At 43.1% G+C, this 12,994-nt stretch overlaps 1 protein-coding gene across 3 annotated transcripts in view; it reads left to right on the top strand.

Annotated features, from left to right (window-relative positions):
• The first annotated feature begins 311 nt into the window (after positions 1–311).
• Positions 312–12,994, top strand: part of FRMD4A (FERM domain containing 4A) — a 693,055-nt gene continuing 680,372 nt past the window's right edge. For all 3 annotated transcript variants that reach the window (XM_074001073.1, XM_065520301.1, XM_015455575.3), the window contains exons 1-2: positions 312–655; positions 1,071–1,196. In XM_074001073.1, the coding sequence (XP_073857174.1) occupies positions 1,152–1,196 (45 nt within the window). In that variant the 5' untranslated portion in view covers positions 312–655; positions 1,071–1,151. The remainder of the gene's footprint in view (positions 656–1,070; positions 1,197–12,994) is intronic.

Below are 12,994 nucleotides of genomic sequence, written 5' to 3'. Positions count from 1 at the left end.
TGCTCATGAAAAGATGTCTAATTTTCTTAAATCTTCGACTCCGGAAAGCCCTCTGAGTTACCCATTATATAACAAGATTCGGCAGTTTTATTTTCTTTTTTCCTTTCATTGACATCCTCCAGGGAAAATACTGCATGATATGATTTTCAAGGCTAACTTGCCTTTTTCTCTTAAGCAGTGTCCCTTGTGACAAATTCGCCCCCTGTGCCTCCCTGAGCTAGGGAGGCTCCTTCAAAATTCCTAACAGGCAGCCCTGTGGAGAGATGGGAGGGAAGGGATGGGAGGGAGGAAGGGCGGGAGGAAGGGAGGGAGAGAGAGGTAGAGTGTGTCTGTATGCGGCGTACATGTGGTACAGCCAGGGAGATCAGAACGCTCACAGAACAGGCAGTGCAATTCCATATCCCTCCTAAGTATGTTAGCCCTACCGGGAGCTGAGCTGGCCAGTCTACTTGGAGAGGAAAAGTAGATTTGGGGAAGGTGGAAGGGTCGGTTCCTAAGTGACTTCCTCCTCAGGGATGGTAAGGGCATTTGCTGATCTCCAGTGACTGCCTGGTGCCTCATGGTCAGACTCGGCTGTCTCACTCCCAGATATCTGATTTTGCAAAAAGAGACACACCTATCTGCAGCAAAGAAGACACTGACCAGATTGCGAGCGGTATGTTGTGACATTCGGCATGTTTATGCAGCAGAATTGCTGAGAGATGCAGAGAGAGGGGGTGGCTCGGGCTGCTTGATTTATCTGCAATAGGGAATGTTTTATTTTAATCGTCAGTTAAAGGAAGAATTGCTGCCAGGGCGAAGGTAGCAGTTAAACATTCCGTGTTCTAAGCTTTCACATTTGTGTTTGATGCGGTCTCTGTGTCTGCGCCGCTTTGCCAAGCTAGGAAGGGCTCACCTTTAAATAACCTGCAGCTTCCTATTTTCCTTCTTCTTTTTTTTTTTTTTTTCTCCCTAAGCACAGTTCCCACCCTGTCTTCTCTGACCTCCTCCCCACCCTGTGTGAAAGGTGGCCTATCTTCCCCTTGAGCCTTTTGCTCCTTAAGTCCGGATTTTGGCTGCTTTTTCTGCAGGTGCTTTTGGATGCTCTGTAGCCACCTGGGGCCCAGGCGGACTGACTCGGCAGCAGGATTCGTGCATGGGAATCGGAGACCATGGCAGTACAGCTGGTACCCGACTCAGCTCTCGGCCTGCTGATGGTGAGTGTTCGGACAGGAGGTGGGGCCCAGGCAGCGTCCACTCTCGCCTCCCCTGCACCGTGGGCTGCTGCTGCCGCTGCAGTGGCTGCAGACATGTTCCATGTTGCTCTGCTTTATCCCGCAGGCTCTTTGGAAATGCTTTCTCGGGTCAGAGTATCAGCATGACAAAGCACTTGCAGGGAAAGGAAAAGAAGCTGTAGATTTGCCATTTCAGAAACTTGTTGCTGAATGCTATTTTGAGAGCTGTGCTTGCAAACAGGTGCTAAGAGCCCCTCGAAATAGATTGCTAGGATGCCTCCTCCAGCTCCCAGCGTCCTTTCCCCCTTGTCTTTTGTATCTAAATTGAGCCGATTGTGTTTGTTTTTGGATATCTTCTCATGGCAACTGTGGAATCTGTTGTCCATGGGGTGATGGAATGGGGTCTTCTTTCTAGGCGCCCACGTATCTGCTCATATTTTCCTGTAGAGGTGGTGGAGGAGGTTCGCTGTGGCCTCAGTGACACTTGGGCTACTGAGTTGGGAGCAGCTTGTTTCCTATCTACCATGGATGGCAAACCTTGGCAGGCCTTGTCCAGGCGTTTATCTGTGTGAGCAGCTGACTCACCTTACGCCCCTCTGGAATTTTCACTATATTAAGAAAGCCCTTGCTCTTACCATATTAAAGCACACCAGGACATGGGCACTGTTCTGTTCCAACCCAATTGGCTTTTGGCTTGACACTAGGTTCAGCATTGGCTTTTGCCATGGTTTTGCATTTTGCATTTCTCTTTCCCAGGGTTCCCACACACCACGGTAATACTAGCTGTTGTCGGAAGTAGCCTGCATCAGGCTTGGCGTGGAAATGTTTCCAGCATTTACACAGGAGATTTTATGAACCAAGCATAAGTGCTTCTGTGTATATTGATTTGTGTCTTCTGAATGAGGAGGGGAAATGCAACTTTGCAAGCCCTGATGAGTTTATGGCGGTGACTTGGAAGAGCCGTCAGTGGCAAGCCTGCCCCCTGGGTGGTAAGCCAGGTCACGTTAAAAGGAACAGATATCTTGGTTCCTTGTTGCTCAAAATGGCATTGGGTCCACAGATTTAGTTGAATTGCCTGAAATCTATCTCATGGACCTCTGCTGACTTCTGATTTCACTGGGGGAGAAGGACTAGAAGAAATGAAATTGTCAGTTTCCAGAGAAACTACCCTTTACCTGACTTCTTTCCCTTACTAATTCTATCGTCTGATAATACTTTATCCTCCATTGTCTACCTATGGTCAAATAAATTGGATGGGAATTTTCATTCCATCACTGAGTATTCGTGATGGTGGCTGGCACTACAATGCAGTATCTGTGGGGTCTAGGAGACTTCTGGGAACCTGGGAGCCTGGGTTACATGCACTGAAAAATAGGCACACACATGCACACACATATGCATATGTATATTATATTATCTAGCATACTTAACAGAAATAAATCCTGCATCATGTTAATATAGAGGAGAAAAGTTTTCTTGAAAAATAGCTTCAGGGAGAGTTAGACCCGCTTGTCTCAGCCTTCCACTTGGACCTTTCTTCTATGCTTAGAAGAAAGATGTGTATCTGCTTTATTCCAAGCCCCTACGCATAAATCCTTGGTATCCAAATTAAATGAATAGCATAAATTTCTGCTGTTATACACAACACACACACACACACACACACACACACACACACACACACACACACACACGCTTTTCTGTTCTGTTCCTGGGTCTCCCACATATTATGGCTGCTGTCATGGCAGTGTCTACATCTCAGACTTTACCTTCCATTTGTCAGTGGCCTCTGCCCTTAGATCTGTCCCTGGCACTCACCTCCTGACCGGAATAAAGGATCGTGTTCTCATCTCTCAGAAACCAGGGGAAAGAGCTCTTGACACCCTGATGGACCGTTTGATTAAAGAACCCTGGAGCACCGTGTGTAATCAAAGTCAGTGTACATTTTCTGGTTCATGTTTAGTTCAGGGAAATTTTCCCCTATGGACTTTGGTGCTATTTTTTTTTCCTTTTTAAGGGTAAACCCCAAGGTAATTGCTTCTCTGACATTTTGCATGATGCATCTTAAAATTTATAAGCAAGCCAAGGGGGAAAAAAGGAGGAAAAGAGGCCATTTAGAGGAGTTGCTTTGGCTGTGAGTTTAGGAAGGAAGCTGTAAACATTATTATTTATGAGCTCATTCATCAGCCAATCAGTTGTCAGTATTTATCGAGTGTCTGCTCACTGAGGAAAGTAGCCTGGCATAAAAGCAAGAGCCAGAGCTCATATACTCACTGTCTGTGGGAGGTTAATACCAGGTTGGTAGATTGCAGTTCTGATTTTGTGCTATGGAGTCATCGGGGCTAAAGGGTAGCTGGGGAGATGATCTGGCCATACTCCTTGCTTTGGATAAGAAGATACCCAGAGGTTACATTCAGCTTATACGCTAAAGGCTTCAGGGCAGAGCATGTTTAATTGATTACCGAAGCGGCCGCAGAGTCTGGAGGGTTGGACAGCCCTGTGCTCCATTCTAGCCTTGCCACTCATTGAGTCATCCTGGGGATGTCACTTCCTCTCTGTGTGCCTTAGTGATGCCATTTGCTAACTGAGAGTGCTGTCTGATGTCCAGGGTCCCTTCTGTTCTGTTAAACACAATTTAAGATCTCTAAGAAACAGTGTACAGATGAAGTTCCAGGATAGCCAGTTCGAGGGCTTTATTTAGCATTATGTCTCTATTTCCAACCTTGCACATGAGCAGTATTGCTTTGAGAATGGTGCAGTGTGTTCCCACTCTGGCTTTTATGCCAGGGCAGATATGTTTCATATTATTAGCTGACACGGATGATCATTAGTGTTCATTCATACTCTGCCGTCAGGAGTCTACCCCACAGGAACCTAAGGTTGTCTATTGGACAAAAGCCAATGACTTTTGAACAGTATCTCAGAGGCCTTTTCAAGTTGGGGCTGGGTTGTGGTCAGCTGGGAGGGGTCCCAGGTGGTGAGCATGCCTGGACCATCCTGAGGTGGGAGGACCTCACCGATTCTTTCAACGGAGATCTCACAGAGAGCAGTGATGACTCTCCACGCAAGACAGAGCCACTCAAGTGACCATGGAAGGGTGGACTTGGAGAGAAGACATGTTCTTGTGGTGGAGATGGCCTTTCAGGCTGTTGAAAAGCTGCCTCTCCCATCTTTGCAAGAATCTCAGGCAGCGAAAGAAGATACTGCTGTGTTCACTAAACTGTGAGGAGGCTTCAGATTGATGTGACTAATTGTAGAGCGGGAAGCTCTGGGCTATGTGTCATTTGTTGAGGGCGTGTGAGTTCAGGGAAAGTTGCAAGGGCTGGAACATGCTAGAGCTGAGGATTAGTTGATCATTTCTTTACAGCCAGGGTAAAGATGCGTAACCAAGGGGCTTCAGGGGTGTTATGATGCCATTTTGGTTCTTAGATTCTAAAGGCTCACACCTTTGGGACAGCTAGATGAAAATAGTTTTTAATGTAAATTAAATGGATAAAAAATAATGCAAATTATGCTTTTCTATAAATGAAGTGTCTTTAAATACATTATCTCATTTAATTCCATCCACAACCCTATTTTTAAGACAAGAAAAACCTCCTGATAATTAGAATTTGGGAAACTGTCAAGTGAAATTGATGAAACAAGTTCTCAAAATCTAGGTCCTCTGAGTCCCAAGCCAGTGCTTTCTCTGGCAGCATATCAAAGTTCAACAATTTGACTTCTAGGACCTTCTAACACTTTGGATTTGCTCCTGAAGGGAGCTCCCCTCTGAACCAGTCAGCATTTTCTGTGTTTCTAGGTGGGGAATCCTGTCTTTCTGTTAATCATCTGTTCTTTTCCATATTGAAGTATAAAATAAAAAAGTGATACCACAAATCTGGCTCAAGATGTCTGGCTTGACTCTAGCAAGAAGAAGTATTTTTTGTGAATAGTTTATTGCAGCACTATTCACAATAGCAAAGACTTGGAATCAACCCAAATGTCCATCAGTGACAGATTGGATTAAGAAAATGTGGCACATACACACCATGGAATACTATGCAGCCATCAAAAGGATGAGTTTGTGTCCTTTGTAGGGACATGGATGCAGCTGGAAACCATCATTCTTAGCAAACTATCACAAGAACAGAAAACCAAACACCGCATGTTCTCACTCATAGGTGGGAACTGAACAATGAGATCACTTGGACTCAGGAAGGGGAACATCACACACAGGGGCCTATCATGGGGGGGGGCGGGGAGGGATTGCATTGGGAGTTATACCTGATGTAAATGACGAGTTGATGGGTGCAGCACACCAACATGGCACAAGTATACATATGTAACAAACCTGCACGTTATGCACATGTACCCTACAACTTAAAGTATAATAATAATAAGTAAATTTAAAAAATAAATAAAAATAAAATAAAATAAAAAGAAGTATTTTTTATATCGATGAAATAGCTGCCATTTTTCAAAGTTCTATTCTTTCAGACTCTGTTTCTAGGAAATTACCAAGAGTCATATTTTATAACATAAAAAATTTAATATGTAAAAACTCAATTCAAAAGTCAGAGAAGTTAGTGGGTGATTATCCACAATGAATGAAGAATGTCAATTAGATTATCCTGAAGTTTCTTTCCATTCTAAAAATTTGATTTCAGATTTGTGGGTTTCTTTTGAATAGACCAGCTCCCTTGTCTATGTTGAACAGATTTCAGTGGATAACCTGATGTTCTATGACTTCATCTCCCTCATTTCATTTCATCATAAGTTCTTTTCTTAGCCATTTTCCTCCTTTGGACAATTTCCTTTTTAACTAACCAACAAATATTTGCTGAGTATCTACTTGGAGCAAGAAGAGTACAAGGCAGTGACTGGCTTTGGCATACTTACAGTCTAATTGTCAAGACAGGTTGGAGATATACAGGAACTATAACAATGAGAAATTTACAGGACATCTTCAGAGAATCACATAAGAACTATAACAAAACAGTGCATAACTCATCACCAAGGGAGCCCTAGGGGGCGCTGGTTGTCAGAGTGGAGGAGGAACTTGTTCTTGAAGTTCAAGTAAGATGTTGAGTGATGGATGAGTTAAGACAGCAGATTTGAGGTGAGGGGAATGGTTGAATTACAACAAAGTCTAGATCGTGTTTGGGAGATTGGGAGTAGACTGGTTTGGGCATATTTCCTGTAGGTGACAAAGGGTTGCAAGATCAGAAAGGCAGGTTGGAGATGTGATCAAGGTCCGAGTTCTATTACTATAATCTAATCCTTCTCTACATTTGACCTGTGACAGGTCTGATCTGACAGATTCAGATTAGATCCTGAAAAGAGATTCAGAATTTGTAATAAATCTATGGCTTTTCCACAGATCCCAATTGGCAAAAAGCATAGAATAAAATTGAGTTCTGTTTTAAGGACTCTTGCTCTTAAATTAATAATCCTTATGTTTTTCAAAGTGCTTTTGCATCTGTTGTCCCACCGCACGTCCTCAACACTCCAGGCAGGTTAGGCACAACATCTTTCTATTATACGGTGAAGTTGGGGTCCAGAGAAGTCAAAGGGCTTGCCCAAGATGACTCAGATAATTTGTGATAAAATTTAGATACAGGCCAGGTGCAATGGCTCATACGTGTAATCCCAGCACTCTGGGAAGCTGAGGCGGGCAGATCACCCGAGGTCAGGAGTTCGAGACTAGCCTGGCCAACATGGTGAAACCCCATCTCTACTAAAAATACAAAAATTAGCTAGGCGTGGTGGGGCACACCTGTAGTCCCACCTGCTTGGGAGGCTGAGGCAGGAGAATCACTTGAACCAAGGAGGCAGAGGTTGCAGTGAGCCGAGATCGTGCCATTGCACTCCAGCCTGGGTGACAGAGCGGGACTCCATCTCAAAATAAAATAAATAAATAAATAAATAAATAAATAAATAAATAAATAAACAAATAAATAACACTGAGATAGTACTCAAGTTTTCATGATGGTTCATGCATACGTTTGAGAAAAAGTGATATTGACAACTTTTATGGAAATTTGGAGAATAATAATGACATGATAATACAGTAAAGCCACCTCAAGCACTGTATACAGAGTGGGGCCATCCAGGCATGGGGCCCAGGGGAGAGGTCATAGATATTTGGGTCTTAGGGTGAAACTAATACTTAGTATCATCTATCTTTCTGGTTTATTCATAAGTAAGACAGTTGTCAAAAAGTCTCTGAGAAATGGTCATGTCATTGTTATATCCAAGTCAGTAGTGAAAATTCTTCTTAAGCTTAAATTATTGCACCCAAGGTAAAATTTCCCAGTGGGTATCTTTGAGATCTTGCCATTAATATTTTTAAGTTACTATTTAGTATACAAATTTCTCTGTTTCAAATGGTGAAATTTGAAATCCATGACTGTAAAACTAACTCAGATAATTTTTTGCTAAATATATTTTTATTTCATTTTCTGCCAGACCTGTTTCTGTTAGTCTAATTGACAGAGACTAGCTCAAACTGCTAGCATTGGCAGAAAGGGAAATTTATTGACTGATATGACCAGGGAGTCTCAGGAATAAAACAGCTCCAGGACAAGCTGGATCAAGGACTTTGCATGATGGCATCTGAACCCTGTTTCTCTGGCCCTGCCATGTCTTGGCTCTGTTTTTCTTTGTGTGGACTTCATTTGCTGGTAGATTCTTCCCCCAGCAGCTCTAGGGTTACTTGTTCTTAGAGTTAGTGAATGCAGGTAAACGAGCAGGACTCTCTTTCATGGTCATCTCGTACAAACTGTCTTTGGATCTCTTGAATAATAGGCTCTTCGCAGGCCAATTACTGGGCACAGAGATGGAACTTTCTGACTGATCAGGCTGGCTAATGTGTCTAGACCTATTGAAAGGAAGGAAGTAGTCAACTGGCTGATAACTGCCTGAATCACATGGGGTGGGAAAAGCAGGTTCCAAAAAAGGAAGAGCTATGTTATCAGCAGGAAGGATGCTATTTTATCAGAAGGGAGGATGCTATTTTATCATAAGGGGATGCTAGGAAGGCAAAAACAATATATATCCATTTTAGTGGTCTGTACATCTTGTATACTATGATAGGTAATTTGCAAAACTAGTCAGGGAGGTAAAACATCAGTGAATCCCAAATCATGGCTTCAGTTTTCCTCAAAATAAATATAAATGGAGAAGCACAATTGTCTAAATATTTTATGCTAGATTGAACAAGTCTCACCATCTGTAAAAATAAGATAATAATAGCTACCATGTAAGATGTGGGATAATTTAACCAGATATGCATGTAAAGTTCGTAGTGCTATTTATGGCCCAAAGCAAATAGCACAGTATATACTAGTAGTCCCTTCCTTTATCTTAAAAAGATATGAAATGATTGTCTACCTGAATTCATCTCATGCAACTCTTGCATGAGACAAAATCAGTCTAAAAAACAAGTTGCCCAAGTCTCTCTTTCTGCATCCCAGTCTCTGGACAATGAGTGACCACCTCTGGACAGTCAGCTAATGCTTTTAGAAAAACAGATGTTCCTGTGGCCATGTGAGCCATTCTAGTCATGAGCAAATTTGAATTTGCATTCCTATCTTGAATAACCACAAAATTTTCTTACCCTTTGAAGGGAGATGACTAAAATATGGGCTGCAATATGTTCTCTCTGGCAAAGGCAAAATGCATGCATTTTACACATGATGGGGCAGCTATGAGTGCATCTCTGCTAAAAATTAATTGTACAGCAGCTTTGCAAAGTGTTAATAGTGGTTTGGAGAACATATGTTACTGGTGCAGGTAGCAGTTTCTCATTGACTTCTATGCCAGAATATGAAGCTTAATGGAACATACGGTATTCAGCCTGGTAGTAATCAAAGGTCCTAGAAACACGTACTACCAAGACCATGTGGTTCGTATCAAGTGGGCAGAGTGAATTCCAATGTCAAGGAGACACTGGCCTGCAACTTCTGTTGCGTTGTGATGAGTGCTTTTTGTAATCCTGGATATTGAAATCTTAGCCTTAGAGTCTGGACCTGGAGAAGCAATTTCCTGAGTGGTAGATCCAATTCATCTTTCCAAGCACATCATGCACACCCATGGTTTTCACTGTCATCTGTACACCAATGGCTCCCAAATCATGTCTTTCTCTCAGGCCTTGCCCCAAGCTCCTAGTAACTGCAAGTCCAAATGCTTATCAGATTTATTCTCCTGCTTATTCCACAGGGATGTGAAACTCAGAACACCTCAGCCCAGCTCAAATGCAGAATTTATGATCTTAGTTGGTGGAGGCACCTTTGTGCTTGTTATCCTGGGATTAGCCTTTAAGTCTTTGCTCTCTCTCATCTACCTGGTTCAGCTAGTCATGGGCCATGCTGCTTCTGCTGCCTTAATTTCTCTTAAATCTGGCCTCACCTCCCCTGCCTTAGTCCAGGCCTGTACTCTCTCATACCTAGTGTACTAGTTCATTCTCACATTGCTATAAAGAACTACCTGAGACTGGGTAATTTATAAAGAAAAGAGGTTTAATTGACTTACAGTTTCACAGGCTGTACAGAAAGCTGGCTGGAGAAGCCTCAGGAAACTTACAATCATGGCAGAAGATGAAGAGGAAGGAGGCACATCTTGCATGGTGGGAGCAGGAGGAAGAGGGAGCAAAGGGGGAAGTGCTACACACTTTTAAACAACCAGCTCTCATGAGAACTCACTCACTATCACAAGAACAGCAAGGGAGAAGTCCATCCCCACAATCCAGTCACCTCACACCAGGTCCCTCCCCTAAAATTGGGGATTCCAATTCAGACTTGAGATTTAGGTGGGGACACAGATGCAAACCATATCACCTGGGCTACCTGCAGGGCCTCTTACCTGGTCTTCCTGCTTCTAGTCTCTTATCACTGTTTTCTGTCTTCCGTACTTTTACTAAAGTGATAGTTATGAAACAAAGGTCTAATTTCTCTGCCTAAAATTCTCCAGTTGTACCTGATTTTACATTGGATAAGGCTCTAGCTTTTTAATATACCACATTACTCCCTTAGAGATCTGCTCTCTGCCAATCTGTCCAGCCTCATGTCCAAGGGTCCCTTCCCCCACCCCTCAAAATTCATACTCTCACAGTGTTGGACATTTCCTTCCGCCACAAATGACATGCAGGATTAAGCCTGTGCACTTCTGAGTGTACACTTCCTATTATTTGGAATGCTATTCTACCTTCCTCAATTTCTCCTTTATTTCATATATATATATGAAAAATATATATATTCATTCATATATATAATTCATATATATATAATTTTACTTATCACTAGGTGATATTTGACTTTCGTATCTGTTTTTCTTAATAGATTGTGAGTGCCTCATAAGTATAGAGTATTTCTCTATACTTTACTCACTCGTTTCATTCATTCATCCATTTAACCCATCACATACTCTCTTCTGGACACTGTTTTAGTAGGAGGGATACAGCGGTGAACCAGACAGAAAGTCTTTCTGCTGTCATCAAGCTTATGCTCTCCTGGGAAAAGATTAAAAAATAAAAATAAATAACACATTGAAAATACATAGAAGAACTATATGTGCCCTATGGAGAATTAAAAATGGTTATTTGGAGACAGTGCTTGGATGTCAGCTTTAGAGGAGCGATTGAGGACGCCTTCTTAGAAGAGGTGAGTTACAAGAAGCAGGCAAGGGTGAAAAGTCATGGGTGGGGCGTTCCAACCTGGGCCATGTTCCGGGGTAGGAAGGAGTTTAGCAGACTCCAGCATCATGCACTCTTCTCAATGTATTTGGTAAATGAAGGTATCAATTGGCTGCTTCCTGGCAGCTTAGCACCACCCCAGGCTCTTGGAGGAATTTTGATGAGTACAGTGCATGGCCCTTGCCTGGGAAGTTATATCTCATTAGAGAAATAAGAAGTACTGAAAATGCTTAGGTCACATCGCATGATGAGAAATGGCCCCACGTGGAAGGAAGGTATGGTATTTACTAACAAGGTGTTTGAAGAAATCAGAGGCAGGGTCAGGGACAGTGGTGTGAGATCTACATGGTTTGTAGAAAATAGCATTGCACTATTTTGAAGAGTGTATATCATGTTGACTGGAGAAGGAAGGGAAAGAGTAGCTTCCCAGCAGAGGGAACAAAATCGTCAGGAAATTCAGGAGGAAATGCTAAACCACCAAGGGTGGGGTTAGGGAGGGCAGATGTGGGAATATGAAGGGAGAGGATTGATATTTTGCTAGAGGGTCTGTGTCATGGAGGAGATGGACTGCTAGCTAAAGAATAAGAAAAGACATTGCAAATGCTCTCGGGAGCATCTGGATTGGAGCTGCGGGCACTGAAGCCTCTCCAGGTTCTTGTATTGGACTGACTTAATGGGCAGGCGTGGGAATTGGGATGTTTAATCTAGCGGTGAAAGTCAGGGTGTGCTGGAGACACTGGAGGGAGAAGGCCAGTTTAGAGGCAAGTGTGTGAATTTGGGTGGGAGGTAAAGAAGTGGCACGGAGCTGACAGTAAGAAAAGAGGAAGGTGAATGAATTCTGGAACACTCTGAAAGAAGAGCCATCAGCATTGGATGGGAGATGGATGACAGGGGACATGCACAGGGAGGAGCCAGCTGGGACCATTCTGTGACTCCTGGAGGTGCAGGAACCATGACACATACAAGCCACTCTGGAGTGGGAAATACCATTTGGATAAGAATAGCTTTCTATTGACTGAGGACTACACAGGTGAAGGTGCTCAGGAAATAATGAGATTTGCCAGTAGAGATTGAGGGTGGCAGTTGGAGGTACAGGCTGGGCTAGGTCCTGGATTAGATTTGGTATGGGAGGCAGATCTGGCAGTGACACTGAAGCTCAGAAATCCTAAATATATTATAGAAAGGACATAACAGGAGGCCAAGCCTGAGAGAGGTGCATTCTAATGGACAGTCAGAAGGAGTTTAATCACCTTGTGATGCAAGACAGTGTTTGTACCTGATCAATGTTCCCTTGACTTTGGAATTTATTTTCTTCACACTGAATGTGCCACATGGCCCCATTGAAGAAGTCTTGGTGATTTTTGCTATTAATAGATGCAGGTTAAATGCAGTTCCGTTAGATGATGGCACTTCCCCAAAGACAGAAGTTTGGGGTGGCCAAACTAGGAACATACACATACAAATTACTAAACCTCACAAGGCAGCTGTATGTATTTATTGTGTGTGTGTGTCTCTCTCTCTCTGTGTGTGTGTGTGTGTGTGTGTGTAGAGAGAGATATTCAGTTACTACTGCTGCATAACAAATTATCCCACACTTTGTAATTTTTGTACAAAATTCAACACAAAACAACAATTTTTTTACACTCATAAATTTTATGGGTCGGGAGTTCCAACAGGAGACAGTGAGAATGGCTTGTCTCTCCTCCACACTGGAGCCTCATCTAGGAAGAACTGATGGCTGGGGTGATTCAACAACTGGTCCTGGAATCTTCTGGAGATAAGTCTTCACTCATATGTATGGTGGTGGATGCTACTGTCAGCTGGACCACAGCTGGTTCTGTGAACCATAACATTACAGCCTCCCCACATGATGTGGGCTTCCTCAAAATGTGGCTGCTTCAAGGTAGGTGGATTTGCAGAGTGACCCAGGGTTCAAAACTGAGTATCTGAGCTAACCAGGCAGAGCCACATGATTGCTCATAACCTAGTCTCAGAAGTCATGCAGACCTGCTCCTGTTGCATTTTCTCGGTTACAAACAAGTCATTAAGGCTAGATCCAAGGTGAGAGGATATAGACTGCCTCTTGATGAAGGAGGTGTCAGTGTGGTTC

The sequence above is a fragment of the Macaca fascicularis genome, chromosome 9, assembly GCF_037993035.2.
Source record: "Macaca fascicularis isolate 582-1 chromosome 9, T2T-MFA8v1.1".
Taxonomy (NCBI): Eukaryota; Metazoa; Chordata; class Mammalia; order Primates; family Cercopithecidae; genus Macaca; species Macaca fascicularis.
Note: the sequence above shows the minus strand (reverse complement) of the source record. Positions and strands in the feature narration are given on the sequence as shown.